General features: G+C 40.1%; 1 protein-coding gene across 3 annotated transcripts in view; it reads right to left on the reverse strand.

Annotated features, from left to right (window-relative positions):
* lrp4 (low density lipoprotein receptor-related protein 4) overlaps positions 1-18,175 on the reverse strand; it is a 163,728-nt gene that overhangs the window by 62,323 nt on the left and 83,230 nt on the right. For all 3 annotated transcript variants that reach the window (XM_084732518.1, XM_084732449.1, XM_084732582.1), the window contains exon 3: positions 1,401-1,517. In XM_084732518.1, coding sequence (XP_084588644.1) covers positions 1,401-1,517 — 117 coding nt within the window. The remainder of the gene's footprint in view (positions 1-1,400; positions 1,518-18,175) is intronic.

Consider the following 18,175-nt stretch of genomic DNA (forward strand, 5'->3'; position numbering starts at 1 on the left):
CCAGCACCGGTTCAAGTTCAGCTTCGGTAAATACCAGCTGTTATGACCCGACTTCAAACTGGAAAGCTGGAAGTTTTGCTGTGTTTGTGTTGTTAAGTGTTTACTTTGTAGCTTATCCTGTTGAATTTGGTGCTGCTATGTTGCTAACTATTCCCAGAGGCTTTGAGGCTGTTGGACTAATTGTGCAATACTGGGCGACAGTTAAGAGACACATTTGAAGCAACTAAATAATGAGAGGAGGTGGTCAGAAGCTGTAACTGTTTCTTCATGTTGCTGCGTAGCTTTGTCTATGTACGGAAGCCAGTGTGGCCCTCGGCTCTGACGTGTGTAATGCGTGTGTTTGTGTGTGTGTGTGTGTGTGTATAACCTGTGCAGGAATACTGTCCCAACCAAGATCAGTAATATAACAAACTTATTTTATCAGTTACTTCTACCCTTTTAGTACACAACATGTCAGTTACAGATTACATAATCATTACATAATATTGATATCGACCAATAAGAAACTTTACTGTCACGCTTGATTCTTCAGCTGTATTGCCCAGGCCTCCTAAATGGATCGTGTATTTCCTGTAATGCAATAACATAACTTCTGTAGACACTTCATGCTCGGTAAACGTCAATGCTTTTCAGACTCAAACTTAGTTTGTCACGCATCAACTTTTTTTGCATATGGTTTCTCTTGTGTAACAATGTGCAAAAGTAGCTAATTTACATGACGTGACTACAAGGTTAGCAGTGGGCGTAAGAAGCAGGGATTCAGAGCGAATAGGGGGGCTGCACCGGTGGGGGTGTGTTTAGGTACAAACCAGGAAGTTCAGTTTGAGACACTCACATGAATGCAGCATGAGCTCCTTAATCAGCCATTTGAGGAGGTGAGTTACAGACAAAATACTCGCCCTTTCCAAATATGTCCTCACTCTAAAGCTGAGCACACACAAACCTACTCACCAGGCTGCAATGCATACATACGTAACTACGCCTACTGAAACAGACACTCCTTACTACACCCACTGCAGGACGCATTCTGCCTGGCAAGCAGCTGAGGGGTATTTTGGGCTGAACACACATGTGCGCACTCACACACATACTCACAGATAGCTCCACAAATCAAAGCCGAAAAGGATAAACCGGGGACAAAGGTCAGCGAGCGCTGACCACGGAGAGCTGACCTCTTGCTGGTGTGTGCAGGTGTGTGTGTACATGTGTGTGACAGGCAGGCAACTTCTTCAGACTCAAAACACCTCACCGCACATGGCTGCCTCAAACATCTGTCCACTTTAATAACTCATCCCCCACCGAGCCTGACAGAGCAGGTCGACGCTGTGTTTTTCTGTGTGCGCGTCAATGTGACCGCCGCTGTTTGTTTGTGTTGACGAGAGGAGAGGAGGCGCACTTACGACAGTCCTGCTCGTCAGAGTCGTCCTCGCAGTCGTTGTCTCCGTCACACACCCAGGAGCGGCGGATACATTTGCCGTTGTCACAGTGGAAGTCCAGCGGTGAGCAGGTGGGGAGCACTGCAAACAAACAAGACTGTCAGCAGGAACAAAGAAACAAACAAACAAACAAACAAACAAACTGTGAGGAGAGGAGAGGCGAAGGAAGGTGAGGAGAGAGTTTTGTTGTGCTTTGCACACCTCATTTGTCTTTTCTTTTTGCGCAGACCTTTATGCTACTTTTAGCACAAGTGTTATATCACCTTGTCAACCTCCGTTCTACTTGTAAATAAAATAAATGTGCCTTCAATTATTCTTCTTAAAAGCAGAACAGAAGTCGACAAGCTAGAGAGACATCGGGAACTAACAATTTCATTGCATTGAAACCTGTTTATTTCTGTATATGATCATTCCTTTTGCCTTTTCTCTAAAATTGTATTTCCGTTCCTGATTGTTCCTATCATGTAACACACTGTATTGTAGGTCTGAGTGTTGTTTCATGGCATCGCTGACAGACTCTGTGATGTGAGAGTATTTTTTTAATAAAAACTCTCTGATTTCAGCTTCTCAAACATGAATATTTTCTGGTTTCTTTTACTCCTCTGTGACAGTTAAGTCAATATCTCAGAGTTGTGGACAGAACAGGACATCACAATGAGCTTTGGACAACAGTGATCAATGTTTTTCACACTTTTCACATTTTATGGGCCAAACAACTAATCAATTAATCAAGAAAATAACTGACAGATTAATTTATAATAAAATAATTGTTCTCCTGAAGTTCTTTAAAGAAGAGGGGGAAAGAACATGTTTTGGATCCATCAAAGATTTTATCAGTGTCCATTCAACATGAGACTCTTTGACACACATTCATAGTGCATCTTCAAATGTTTAAAGTCTCTGAAAACGTGCATTATATAATGAAAATGCCACTAAAAAGACACATAAAACCTGCATTTAACTGAAAAGACAAATTACAGAAAAATAATCACAGATTTTTTAAGAAAAAATGTGGATATTTACCCATTTTCATCACTGTGTCTGATAGCACACTGAATATAGTGGCCAACCACGTACATAGATCAGACATGCTCCACCATCACTCTCTTTCTGCTCTTCTCATGCCAGCCTCCTCTCTGCACCACACAGCACCAGACCTGGGGTGTTAAAGCCTCCTTCATAGCTGCCCCCCTCCCTCTGGAACTCTCCCAAAACAACTCAGAGGCTGCACTGACCAGTCCACATTCAAATCACGGCTCAAAACTCACTTCCTCAGATCTGCTTTTAATGTGTAATTAATGTTATGAGCTGTGTTTTTTAGTGTGTTGCTTGTTTTCATCTTTTAACCTATGCAGAAAAGTGCTTTATGAATAAATAAAACTGTGAAACTAGATGATTCAATGGCAAAAACAACCGTTAAACTTGCAGCTCTAAAAAATAAAGTGCACTAAAAGTGATTAAACTCAATCAGATGTGATGTCAATCCAACACAGTAATGAAGCCGCGAGCCGCTGGCTGCAGCAAAGGTCAGAGTTTGACAGACAGTTTATTTGCAGTCGGGTTTATTCCCTGTCTGGTCTCAGCTCATCCAGAGGCTGATCTGGTCCTCCTCTTTGCCACCTTCTTACCCTGAGACCCAGCGAGCAGCACTGAGCTCAGCTCAGCGCATTCCTCCTTAACTTCATATCCGCTCTAAGTGCAGCTACTTGCTATCTAAGCAGAGCCCGAATGACTGGCCCTTTGTCATCCGCAGACAGAGCTAATTTAATTACAGGCCAGAGAGGGACGGAGAGGGGAGGAGGGAGGTGAAGGGAAGGGAGAGGGGAGGAGAGGGAGCAGCGACTCCTTACAGTGGACTCTCACACGCCTGTCAATACGAGATATGAAATATTGACGGAACGCAGACTTTATGAAAAATGTATGACGTCACGCAGCGAGCTAACTAGCAAGGCAGACAGGCGAAGGAGTCAGGGCTCAGTGAGTGAATTAACTATGTGTGTGTGTGTGTGTGTGTGTGTGTGTGTGTGTGTGTGTGTGTGTGTGTGTGTGTGTGTGTGTGTCGGGGTGTGGCTCTGGTCTCCAGGGGAAGTAAAGCCCCACTGACCCACATACCCCTGCATGGATATTACATTATTCAGAGAGAAACACAAAGAGAGAGACATAAGCAAACAGAACTCTCTCACTTGCCAAATCTCTCTCTTTGTCAGCCCCTTCTTCTCTTCACCTTCTGATGAACTCTCCCGCCGTCTAAATTGCGCGACCGTACCGGTGGTTTGGCTCAATTTGCATATACAAATCATCTCTGCAAACAATTATCTAAATCTCTCCATCAGTTTCTTTATTTCTTTGCTTCCAGGCAGCCGTTGGCTTTGGTGCGAAAATCAACTTATAGAGACATTAAATGAGTTTGAGAGAGGTCATTCTCCAGCACATAAAGAAAAGCCCCTTCCACCCTTACTTTATTTTATTTTTATTTTACTTTATTTTTGTGAAAGTTGGCGTGATATTTTCATATAGTTTCCTATGTGGTGCGTTCAAAAATGCATCTGAGGTTTGAGATTCTGCTGACAAACATAAAAATCCACTTTTAATCATTTTTTCTCTTGAAATAAAATCTTTGCTTTTCTTGATCAAACTCAACATCTGACTAAAATACATATATAAAGAAGATAAAAGTGTGTGGGAGGGTGAAATAAAAAAATACATAAAACAATGATCTTCTTCATAGCATCAGTTTCTTTATTTCTTTGCTTCCAGACAGCTGGTGGTTTCAGTTTCTTTTAGTTGGGTGTGAAAATAAACTCGGAGACATGAAAGGTGCTTGAGAGAGGTCATTCTCCATCACAGAAAGAAAATTACCACTTTCTTTTTTTTTTTTTAATCAAAGATACTGTCATATTTTAACACAATTTCATATGGGGTGCATTCACAGAAGCTCTGAGACATCTGAGGTTTGAGAGTATGCTGCCAAACATCCAAAATCCTCAATTTTAAAGCAAGAAACTGTGTTTGAGCACCTTTTTTCAAACTTTTGTGCCTTCTGGATTTGATACTGTGATAATATACACTAACAACATTTCAAAGGCAGCGATCAAAATTTGGATATCGGAGCAGATTAATGAATGTGACCCTTATTTAACTGAAAAATAACCTTGCTATCGTGTGCTTCTGCTTTCCTTCTAAAAAATATATAAATATAATAAAATAAAATAGAAGTAGCCCGTCATGACCTAAGTATGAGCAAAATTGGCATGAATTGTCTTCAGCAATGTTAATGAATTATTTATATGTACAGCTGTTATATTGTTAAAGCCCTAAATAGTTAGATATTTGTTTTTACAAATCTTTTTTGCTGTTGAATAGACTATCTTTGAGTTTCTGACCACTGGTCAAACAAAACTGCATTTTTCACTACTTTATGATATTTTACAGATCAAACAATTAATCGGTTGATCAAGAAAACAACCAGCAGGCTGATAAATAACTGTTAGCTGCATATCTTGAGTTTAGAACACATTTATAATAATGGTAATGTTATTAAAGATCCCCATTCCCCTAAAAGGTGCACAACTACTGGCATGTTTAAGTAACACCTTCATCTAAGTTTATATGATTTTCTCCCAAAAGACTCAATGGAAAAAAATAGAGATTTCAGTTCAATATTTGCCAGAACTGTGGCAATAAGCTGACACTGAACAAGAAGTTAAGTTTGCACAGATCCATTAGAGAACGTGACACCTGCACACCGTCGAGAACCTTCTTTTTGACAAACTGTTCGACGCATTTTGGATGCGTCTCTGACTGAGCATCAGCAGATTTATGGCTTCGCCCAACGAGAGGAAAAATGCTGCTTTTCAACATTTCATTAAATAATTCAGCTTATCTGACGACGATGGGAGCGTGGTGTTAACAAGCGCACACGCACGCAGTCGTTCATAAGCAAAGTGTCGCTGCACAGGCTAAATAAACACACACTCATCCACCGTGCAGAATTGTTTAGGAACACAAATTGGGTGAGATGCAAAATCTATGCAAATAAATACTCTCTCTCTGACTCATACACAAAGACACAGGCACGCACACACAAATGGCTGCACAGTATGTGGGGCCTGTATCCTGGTATCAGGTGGATCAGCAGGGAGCATGCTGGTAAGGTTGATGAGGTCTCCAGGCGCTTTGATCTCTCTTATCACACAGATTCTGCTCAGCTCAGCGCTGCTCTTCTCGCTACCTCTGCATTCCTCTGAGGCTCACACACACACACCTACCCACACACTAATTAATACACACACACACACACACACACACACACACACACACACACACACACACACACACACACACACAAGAGCCTCCCTAACCTGAACTTTGTCCACTGTGTGTTGTTTGGTGCATTTCACCTCAAAAGAAAGAGTCCTTGTGCTCAGTCTACATGAGTTAACAACATATTGATGATGTAGATATTTTTAGAAGAGTGCTGACAGAATTATGCCAAAGCAGAAACTGCATCAAAGATATTGTTATACATCACAAGCTACTGACGACAGATGCACAGCACATTGCATTCCGGTCCACTTCCTGCTCCATTAATTATGCAATACTGTCACATCCTCTCGAGCGTATCCATATCACAGTTGTGGTTGATACATGTGCATCTTATTTTGAAAAACTTCCCCCGAAACTTGCTGAAGCGCAGCTACCTGTTTGACTTCATTCACAGAATGATCCCGCCAGGTGATACAGTAACACACACAAACACGCCGTGACCTTCACCGTTGGGCTTTTCTCATCCGAGGTACAGAATTCCCACTTGCATTCCACAGGTCATTCCCACACACACACACGGCGAAAAAACACACAAGCTCAGTCAGTCACTGTAGACACCGAACCTTTCATCTTCAACTCACCGCTCTATTTATCAGTGAATAATTAAGTAAGTAATTTATCGAGTAAAAATGCCAAACATTTGTTTTGGTCCATTCAAAATATAATAAGCAATTTGAAGTTGTCCCTTGATAATTTACAAATGGAATTGGTCAACATTTTTGACATTTCACAAACTGATGAACACAATACTTAAAAATAAAATAAACTTGTATGCTGAAGCCTTGTCTGCACCGAAGCTTTTACCTGCGTTTTTCTTTTCTTGTACTTCACTTTTGGTGGTATACAGCCATGTAGATAGATAGATTGTTTCACTTACTTTAAGACGAGGGCTGCACAGTTAATGAAAATGTTCCTGAAATCTCAATATGGCTAAGTGCAATTTCCAAATTGCACAAGTGCCAATTTTTTTGACGGGTAAAAGGTAAAAGAAAAATAGCATTACAATGTACTGTAGTGCTGCAGAGATGCCTGCAAAAAATGTTCTCCAGATGCAAGAGAACATGTTTGTTCAAATGTCATATCATCATGATTTTAATGTTTCTAAGTTTTTTTCTTTCAGCAAAAATGAACATTGTGATGCAAATATGATCCTTCCCACTAATTATGAATCATATCGCAATTGCAACATCCATCAATGTACTTGCAATATGATAGATTTACTAAATTCTGCAGTTCTACTTAAGACTGTCATACAGAGGTTTCAGTGTAGCTGTCTTAAACACGGACGCAAAGAAATGAAAAAAAGGACACAGATCTCCAGTCCAAATCACCACAAATGTTTCCAGCAGAGTCAAAGGTAATCTTGAGGTGAACCGACCAGTTTTGGACCAAAAGAGAAAAGCTTCATTGAAGCCCCTTCTCATTAGACGCACAGACTCCTCTGTCCTGCTGTGAGATTTCTGCCTCGACCCCGATATAATGGTTTGATGGAGTATCTGTGTGATGAGTCTGGATTATCCCAAAAAACTTAAGCCCAGTCACCTTCCTTACAATGAGGTGAAGGCCAAATTCTTGGAAACTGATATAATGTCGGTGAACAAGTCCTTTAAAGGATATGCATGGAACGCTTGTAAAATCCTTGAACAGCAGTGGCCGTTAAGTGAGCAATAACATTGTCAAACAAGCAAGCAAGCTGAGGTTAGCAAGCCAGCTGCAAGTCAGTGACGCTGCATGGATCCACGGCGAAATATGGCCACACCGAAACGCCAGCCAACTAAGCAACCTGCAAATGGCAAGCCAGCCAATCTACCAGCCAGCTCAGCCCCGGAAATTGGGATGAATCGGCTGATATTAATGTCCACATTAGCAAGCAAGCTAATGCTAATGTTAGGGTTAGGGGATGCATTTGACATGTTAAGTAATATTTGACTTTGGACTTAGTGTTGGACTTTGTGTTGTAGTGGGTGCCGGTCGTTTGTTGATGTTATCAGACTCTTTTTCTAAGCTAATGTTAGCTAGTGTTGCAAACTGCTGGCGCTCAGGAGCAGCACTGAACGATTTTGAAGAAATACCTAAATGCAATTACTTTTTCTGATATTGCAATTGCAATATGATTTGCAATATTATGAATGATATTTTTCAAATCATTTTCAATGAAAAACATATTAAACATTAAGGTGAAAATTTTGTGGAGGTCTGAACCAAAGAAACCAAGATGTTTTCTGTAGAATGTCATTATCTCTGCAGCACAGCATTTTATTTAAAAAGGTATTCTGACACACATTTTGCCTTACACAAATATTGCGTCTTCTACTATTCCAATAAAAATTTGACTAATTGTTCAGCCGTACCCAGGAGTTTGCATAAACATCATATTCTTTGGAATTTCCCGCAAAATATGTCCAGTATCCTTCACAAGGAAATCAGTCCATGGGTTGTAACAGGCAACTGAAAATGTCAGGTAAAATCTCATCTTTTAAACCACGTAACAATCTGTTCACAAATTGGCAGTGCAAAGTGACTTATATGTGTAAATTGCTTCAGATTCATACATATTGCACCTTTAAGGCTCCTCATATGCAGTTTTAATGAGAAACACCTGGATTTCTGACAGGAACAGACCCCCACATACTCAAAAGTTGATGTCTTTTCTGCTGTAACAAGCTGCTGATCAGTGTAATCCCCAGTAAACAAGGTCTTGTTGCATTAAAAACCCAGGAAAAAATACGAGGAAATGAGGAGAAAACAAAATCAAGCTGTTTATAAGGCACCAGTGTCCTATTAATTAATGTTTTTTCATTCAGCAACTGAAAATAATGAGCCCTATTGATTTTACATGCTTATTGACTGTATCTAGAAGTAAGAATGTGCATGTCTGACTTGCATGCGCAGGTGTGCGTGTGTGTGTGTGTTTCACGTCTTTCAGAAGATGTATGTGCGCGTCTTTAAGTGGCCTTGAGCTGCAGCGTTAATGGCCTCCCCTTTGCTATAGAGCAGCCAAATCAAGTGGCTCTAATGGGACCAATATATCTGCTAAACACCGCTTATCACATCGGCTCAACGGATGGGAGGATGGACAGACGAGAGAGAGGAAGAGAGGACACTGTCTGACTGAAAAACAGATGTGGACTCTGGAGAGCGATAGAGAAGTCTGCAAGTCTGATGAGAATATTTCATCGGAGGAGCTTTAATAAAGGTTTTCTGTTTCACTCCAAAAGCATTCGATCCACCTCGTCTTCACTGGAAATATTTAGTCACAGCGGCGATCTGTGTCTACAACTCCAGTTCCAAAAAAGTTGGGACATTGTTTAAAGAGTAAATAAAACTATTCTCGTCTTTTTCAGAGACGCCCCTGCTTATTTCAGCAAGACGATCCGAAGTCACATTCAACATGTTTCACAACAGCGTAGCTTCATAGTAAAACGGCTGTTTTTAGAGGGAGGCATGGGGGGCTACCTGCTCAATGATAGGTCAGGACCTTACTTTGAACCAACTATTTGATGATTATTTCTAAATGCGCATTGTTTTTCATTTTGTATGTACCCTACTTTTAATTTTTAACAAGGTTAATTTACTTCATGGCTCATTTTGCAGCACGGGGTTGTATAATAAGGTGTTTTCTTTTACCTTTATCTAACCAGGCAAGTCATGAAGAACAAACTCTTATTTACAAGTGTGGCCTGGCAAAAGGCAAGAGCCTCTTGAGGAAAACAGGTCAGGGACTAAAAGGGTTGACTGTTGGTCCCTCTATGCTACTCACAAAAAACAAAAACCATGCATAAAAACTATAAACAGCAAATAAAACATTTAAAAAGTATTTATTTTACCTTGCATTATATGTTATTATTTTTCATGGCTGGATGCTGAGGATAGAAGTAAATGAAGGTATCATTTCTTTTTGAGGACTTAATGAATAAAGTATGGAAGCTTTATATTACATTTGTGTGGTGCCATTCTGCGATTTATCTTTAAATTTAAAAACAGGAATGTAAACAACTTTAAGACACTGTATTCAACTGAATGTAGGTCAAAAAGGATCATTGAATTCTGTTTGTATTTGTGTTTTGCACAGCATCCAAACTTTTTTGTATTTGTGGTTGCAGTTTTATTATATTTGACTCCATGTTTGACATCAAGCTGCCATTACACACTGACAAAACGCACACCTTTATGACCGAGCTCGACTGCAGCAGGTGAGGGCAAACTGTGTTTTCCTGTGACACACCGAACAAGTTTGGAGACAACAGTCTTAATCTGACTTAATTAACAAACGTCTCAGTTTGAAATGGGCCTAAAGGCAGAGTGAGCCAAAGCTGAGCTAACACGCAGAATAATCCCTCAATGCCTCTCGTTCCTCCTCTTAGTTTATACCTCTGACACACTGCATCCAAATTATTCATGTTCTTGCATGTAAAGAGATTCTCCTTTGAAGCTCCAAACATTTGTCTCCCTTCGTTCTCTGGTTTCCACTTCTCTTGTCACTTCTCTCCTCTTCACTTTAAAAGCCAAAGCAGGTGGCAAAAATAACACATTTTAATAGAAGATCTTGTGTAATTGGTGTCATCAGAGTGGACGATTACCTGCTGGAAGTCAGTTCAGGAAAGCAGACATTGTGTATCACTAATGCAGATCCCCATCATAAACTGGTAAAATTATCCTGTACGGGATATTTTAATAGTCTGTAAGGTCTTAAAATGTGTTACTTTTCAGAATTTATGAGTATCCAACTCAAATTAATCCTCTCATCCATGTGAGTCCCTCCTCCTCTCCTCGCTCTTTATTTTCCCCTCATAGCTGGTCCCGACAGAGCCGGCTTATCTGATTCTAGGCAGCTCTGGTCGGTAGCCAGCGCATATTTCAGTCCGTCGGAGCAGAGCGGTGCTGCCAGCAGAGTTTTTCTTGGCAAAGTGTCCGCCGGCGGCCTGTATGATGGGCTCTCTGCGTCCTCCTCCACCTCTTCAGTAAACAGACCTCCTGCCTCGCCCCGGCCGCAGCGCCACTCAGCAGTCACATACCCGCTGAAAACTCGCTTGCGGAGTTATGTTAACTAGCTGACTGATGGTGACATCGATCTCTATCACCTCATTACAAAGTGTTTATCACAGGCTGGTGTATCAAACAACTAGGAAACTCTAAACCAAAACCTTCTTTATCACTGTCTGTTTTATAAGAACCAACGAACCAAACACAAAGCCTGAAGAATTATCACCTACAGTGGCGGAGGTGGTGGAAGTATCTGACTCAACATCACAGTGTAAAATATTCCAGTACAAGAAACTTCCTGCATTAAAAATTTTACTGGAGCACCAAAATATTAGCAGCAAAACATACTTATGGATCAAAACCAAAAGTACTTGTTATGCAGACTTTTCTGATTCCATGGTGTGCCGCATTATTATAGATTCTATATTACTTGAATATTAATAAAAATACAATAATGATGAAAAGAAGAAGAAGACATATTTTAAGGTTCTGGTTGCTTATATTTGAGCCAATCTGATACAGAGTTTCTGCAGGTTTCAACAAGCTGCAACGATTATTACTTGATTGTTAAATTATTTGCTAACTATTTTGATAACTGACTAATCGTTTTGAGTATTTTCTGTTTTCTTCACTCCTCTATGACAGTAAATACCTTTGGGTTGTGGATGAAACAAGACATTTGAGGACATTATCTTGGGCTTTGGGGAACACTGACCAAACAACTAATCGATAAATCAAGAAAATAATCTACCTGTTAATCGATAATGAAATAAGCATTCAACTTCTGTATTTCACACAAAGGAGTCCATGTCAGTACATCTTTCTACATTTAAAATGGCACAGTTAATGCAGCTTTATAATGTTAACTTCATAATCCTAACTATTTTAGTACCTGTCAAATTTGTATCTAAGACATTTTTAGATGTTTTAAAGGTGTAAAATTTAGATTACTGGAGAATCTGATCATATGATTTTTGATTAAACACTTCTAACTATAGCTTCAAAATAAATGTAGTGAAGTAAAAGTATATTTCCCTCTGAAATACAGAAGGATTTAAGTATAAACAAATTCTAAAATGAAGTCCAAATAAATCAAAACGTATTAAAAGAAGTACTTGTACTGAATGAACTGCAGACATGCATCAGTACGTGGTTTATTCTCACCCCATCGTCAAAAGACATTTTACTGTCTACCAAGGCGGATTAATGCAGAAACATTTGCTTGTTGCTATGACAAATCTCTGCCGAGTGCTCGACACCAAGTGAGAATCACTCGAGCGCTGTCATCCAGACAAGCCACATATTTTCCTCTTAAGCAGCTGAATGACAGGAAATACTCTAATGTGGTCTAATGATGACATTATAAGACTATTACGATTATCTGTCACTGGGTGAATGAAGTAATAATTCTCTAATGTTACTGTGCCTGTCGTTTGGACACTTACCTGCAGCAGGTAATTCATATCTTTACTGGACAAGGATAATTAGTTTTGCAGGTATAAAGCAGAGGATAGCAGTCAAGAAGAGAGCTTAAAGGTCTAGTGTATAAGATTTAGGGGGATTTATTGGCAGAATATGGCAGGAATTAAATGTGATATTCAGAAGTATGTTTTCATTAATAGGTCTAGTTCTGTTTTTGTTGCCTTAGAACGAGCTGTTTTTATCTGCAGAGAGAGTGGGTCCTGTTCTAAGGAGGCCGCTATGTTGGCTATAGATACAGCCTTTCATATTTTTTTTACATATTTATTTAGTAGGGATGCCCTGATCACATTTTTGCCAGCAATCCTGATTACTAATCATCTATAAAACTGGCAGATTAAAGCAGTATTTGAAGGTCAGTTTGATATTAATACCAAATTTTACCATTAGGCATCGCAGGTAACTCAATTGTTTGTGAGTGGAACAGCCAATGAATGAAAGCGGAGTTGCAAGTCGGTCAGTTTTCACAGCACGTACCTGCAAATGTTTCATAATAAAAGCACTGCCAAGAAATAAAGAGTTTTTGTCCACTGGAAGGCTTTTAATTTGAAATGTGTGCAGGAGGTTTTGAGCTTGTCGTAACAGTGTAATGCGGTGACTTTAACAGGGCAAACAGGAGCAGATCAGAACAACAAAGATGAGGAATTAGCTGCCTAGCGAGTTCACTTAGACAGCAAACAGATGTGATAAGCAACACAAACTTGTTTGCAACTTGAAGAGGAAAAAACATCTCCTGTTGTGCTGCATGCATACGGGTACAGTCCCAGTTTTTAGGGCTTTCCACCAGAATTATTTTTTATTCGCAAAGTCTTTGGAAGTACTGAGCAAACAAGCAGATAAATGATTCTTGGATTATACTGTATGACTCAGGTGAGAGTTTTTAAACTGATGTTTTGCTATTTTGCAAACAGGAGCACCATCAACTTTAACAACATCTGGATAGTGTGTTTTTCATCAAACACTGACATCAACTCAGCTGAGAACTGACTCAATTTCTCGTGTCATCGCTTTTCACGATCTGCGAATAGAGAGCATTAGTCCTGATCTCCCATCCTAATATTTTTACTGAATATTGGTGACCAGCATCTGATCGATCTGTCCTTTTTAACAGACTATAGTAAACTTCCAGTGTCATCTTGGCATCCCCCATAGGCCACAATATATTTCCAGTAAGAGGAGTTTCCAGTAAAAGGTTTGCCTCAACGCTGGCACTAGAGGAATGGGTCATTAAAATCATAATCTCTCTTGAGCCATGAATGTCATCAATCTCTTTATCTTTTGGTACAAGGGGAAGTTGTAGCCTGATTGAGCTGCTGGATTTCAGATCAGAATCACAAAAAAAAAAAAAAAAAAGAAGAAATGCATTCTCAGATGATTAGGTGCATTCATATCAAATTACTGATAATCTGTCCGAGCTATCTTCCTCTGGATCAAAGTGACCATTCCTGAGCCCCCATCAGGACAAAAACACTGACGCTGTGTATCAGCGCAGCTCTGATTTTAGATAATAGGACCGTTTGAGAAGAGTTCAGGCAGGTAATAGACATGCACACACACGTGCACCTTGGCACACAAACCGATCCAGCCAAAGCAAACACAGCTGCGGTTGTCTGTCTGGTTATGTGACATTAGCTGAATGCATTTGTCTACTTCAGACATCAGCAGTGTCAACATTACCCTGCCTTCTAATTGTGAGTGATACGATCAACAAGTCACCAACTGTCCCAGAAGTTAACGCATTCAACATGGAGCTGAGACACCATGGTAAACTGTGTGTCAGCTCCAAACAAGCAAGTTGATTGAATAACATCAACACAAAATCAACCCGAGGCCTTGTTACCATGCCAATTTAGCATGTTTTTTTTCATCAACAATGTCTCCACCTGGCAAAACATGCTGTCAAGTCTCGAGCTGCAACTTACAAGTCTACCAGTCATAATTAGTTCATTAATTATTAAGCTAATAAAATATCACACGATGACAAGCGCATACCACAAGTTCACAGAGCCCGAGGTGATGTCTGCAGATTGTTTATTTTTGTCTGGCTGTCAAAACATCCAGAGGAAGGACTGTTGAACGATTATAAATTACAGTGATGAAGAAATGAAGACAAACAAAGTAAAAGCAAAAGTGCTTGACACACTCATCCCCACAACCGTGATTGATTCTCAGTAGGGAAATACATCGTCTCTGGCTGCCACGTTCTTCACGTAAATCAAAGTTTTATCAAGTTTTGCTGCATCTCCCCTGTTGTTTGGCACAAACCCAAAATAAAGCCTAACTGCAGCAGCTTTATGTTTTTTAGTGGCCAACTTTTTTTTTTTTCTTTGCATTTGCAATCTATTTTACCGACCAGTGAAGGAGCGGTCACACGATGGTAATATAAATGATACCGTTGCTAAATTCACATATCTAGGTTCACGTCATTCCTGTTCAAAGTTAAAGGTCCTGATTGACTTTTAAATCAACCAATCAGAGAACATCTAGGCGTTTAAAAAGTGACCATGTGCAGCTGAAACCTTTGCTGAGAGGAGTGGAAGCTCGAAATTGCCAGCGACATTGTGGCTTTTATTTTTTAGGACCAAAGCAGATTTTTTTTTCAATATTTGCCTTCTAAAATGAACTCATGTAATCAATCAAACTGCAAGTTGCTGATGACGACACATTTAAAACATTAATCGCTTGTTTCATAGAGCTTTGTTTTATATGATGAGGGATAAAAAAACAGAGACAATGATTTCAAAGACAACATGTAAAGAGGAATCGCAAAAGAGCTTCAGGATGACGATGGCGTGTATATTGAGCTTCAGCAGTCTATGGAAAACCCATTTTTTAAACTTCACAACCAGGCGACTGAGAAGTATGAATGAACCAAACATTGCATACAGCAAGCACTGTTCACAAATCATATAACACATCTCAGCTACAGCTAGCTGCTGCTCCAGGTCAATCAGCTCTTTGAAATCACTCATCTGCTTCTTCAAACTCGGTGCCATCCTGAAATCTGTCATAAAGCATCTGTGGTATGGTTTCTTCACTGAAACTCCTCAAAACGTCATGCAATTCAAGCTCCGGGTCATCATCAGTTGATGTTGTGTCCATCTTTTTTAATGCATTGTGATTATTTTTAGAAGTTTAGTTTAGTTAGTTACATTGTTTTCCACCATTTAAGGTCCAATTAGTGCTCTTTTAATTGCCTCTTCCTCTGCAACGTTATAATGGTCTTCTGACTATCTCAGTGAACCAAGCATTCATTTGCAGTTCCTTTTGCCACTTGACTCAAAAATCCAGCTAAAATTAGCAATACATTTGAATGCATACCTGGCCAATGAGAGCACTGCAGAGGTGCAACAGGGGTCCCAACGCAGAGTCACCAGCAAAACGACACAGGCCTGCCCTGGCAGTGCACTGTTTTCCCAGACGACACACATTCCATAACAATACCTTCTTCGATGAACACGCACACACACACACACACACACACACACACACACACATACACACACACACACACACACATACACACACACACACACCTTGCAACCGTGAAAACGGAGAAGCTAATTACTGCTGCCTTAATAAAGTCAGCAAAGTCCTGCCACAACGGAGCATATACCGCTGTGCAGTGTCTCCATGACCTAGTTTATTGGAGTTTTTGCTGACGGCAGATGATAGTAGGAGTGAAAAATGGTGGTAGGATGATGGTGGGAGTGAAGGAAAAAATCTCTTTCAAGATGTAGTGCACCGACCAATCTTGTCCAACTGGGTTGCTTCTCCAGTTCTTTAGGGATAAAACTATTTTCAGTATGAATAAATCTGTTGAAAGTATAAAAATGACAGTATTTTTTGAAAAGAATGTGTAATACATAATAAAATAGCACTTTTAAACCCTGGTCAATCACCTCTGTTTTGTTTAATTACCCACATAATATATTTAAAACCTACTCAAACAAGCTTATACATGATTTACAAAGAAGGTAAAGCCAGGCCCCAGACCAAGCAGCCCTTTGTCTCTCTTCTTATTTTTGTCTCTTTCTCTGCCCTCAATCAGCCTCTAATCATGTCCTCTTCTGTGTGAACAAGTGTGCTCGCCTCATTTACTGAGCAGGGAGTAAATATTTAGGAAGGAGGTGGAGGAGAGGACGGAGCGAGCACTGGGCGGGGACGGGGGGGACGAAGAAATAGAAGAGGAGGATTATGCTAATGTGCCCAAACAACTACGGTCATATCCTGGGACAGAAAGAGAGAAAGAAAAGACAACAAGGCGAGAAGAAAGAGACAGGAAGACGGACAAACTTGGGTGAAGGAACCAACTCAACCACATAGCGAGAAATAAATGAGAAAGTCTCGGGTAAAAAGAGGAGCGAGTTGAGTTTTCGGGTTTCCTGTGGTCAGAGGGCAGAGAGAAGAAGGATGCAAGGACAGAGGGAGGTATGAAGGGAGGCAAAGATGAAGGGACGGACAGAGAAATTGACACATAGAGAAGGAGGGAATGGGGTCCTAATCTTCTCCGCTCCTGCTTTTCGGATCGGCTGAGCTCCCGCAGTCACAGCTTCTCTGTGATTGGCTAAAAGTGCAGAGAGCTGTGGATTAAAGGACGGAGGGGGTATTTCTTATTTTTTGGTGGTTTGTGTGGCTGTGTGAGTTTGTGTCAATGCCCTTGTGGGAAACAGTTTGAGTCTTAGACATTTGTAGCAAGGACACTGCGGTCACTTCTCACTTGTTTGCTTCAAGGGACTGGTTTTAAGTTGATTTGGTGTTAGGGGTCAAGATTAGTAAGCCAGAAATGTATTTGAAGCCTCACGACAGCCTAATTTACTCTTAAAAGACTCTGCAACAGATATAGACTGAGAGACTGATGTCTGGACAAATCTGGTCTTGTTTGAGCTTTATAGCAAAGTAACTCTAAATGAAGACAACTCTAATCTCCCCACTTACAGGCCACTTTACAGTCTTGAAATTCTGTCATTATTATATAATCATGGTTTTAATTTACCTTAAAGGGAAAGCTTAGAGTATTTCATGTGGGGTTGTATGAGGTACTCATTGATAGTCAGTGTTGGTCGGCACAACCTCAGTTTGGAAGAGCAGAAGTTCCAGCATGGAAGCTATGCAATGAACTGCTGTGGACAGGGTCAGTAAACAAAAGGTATTTCAGCCACTTAAAAAAAGGTCCACCTAAAAAAATCTGTATCAGTTTTAGAGATGGGAATGATCCAAACCGATCTCAGTATTACTGACATAAGGAATTCATCAGGTATTGGACTCACATCACCGATCTGCTTTCAGATCTAAATTCCACAACGCCATGCCAAAGCCATTTGTAAAATCTACTAAGCAGTGAGAACGGAGAGCCAAATGGCGCTTTCTACTCTGCATTTGCATGTATTATAAGGAAAGTGAGTTCCAAAATACTGTAAAATGATACAGCAGGAGTGAAGGTGTAATAATAAACCAGCACAAAAATGACAATTACCAAGACAAACCGCTATGTTCTGAACAAACATATTACAAACACTAACAAACAGAAACAGTCTATCAGCTGCACGTCATGATGCAGAATCCTACAGTGCTCCACAATAGTTGAAGGATGCCATTACGCATATTACATTACACAAACTACACAAGATTTCCAGACTTAAATTCATAATCATAAACTTAAGGGAAATAAAAAGCACTGGTATAGGCATAGTATCGGTATCAGCAGATATCTGAATTAAGATCAGAATCTGATCTGAACTAAAAGAAGTGAGTCGGTACATCTCTAATCAGTTAAGGTGTATTTTTTGAGCACTTTGCATTGCTGCCTGACAGCCGTTCTTCAGACAGAAACCACCATTATATTAGCCAGATATCGCTCTCTCCAATGCAACCAAACTCCATAGGCAAAATCAGTTATTTTACGTCAGAGAACATGACATGGGAGATGTTGGTTTACCGCTGCCTCAATC

The sequence above is a fragment of the Lutjanus erythropterus genome, chromosome 1 (genome assembly GCF_056507025.1).
Source record: "Lutjanus erythropterus isolate fLutEry1 chromosome 1, fLutEry1.hap2, whole genome shotgun sequence".
Taxonomy (NCBI): Eukaryota; Metazoa; Chordata; class Actinopteri; order Lutjaniformes; family Lutjanidae; genus Lutjanus; species Lutjanus erythropterus.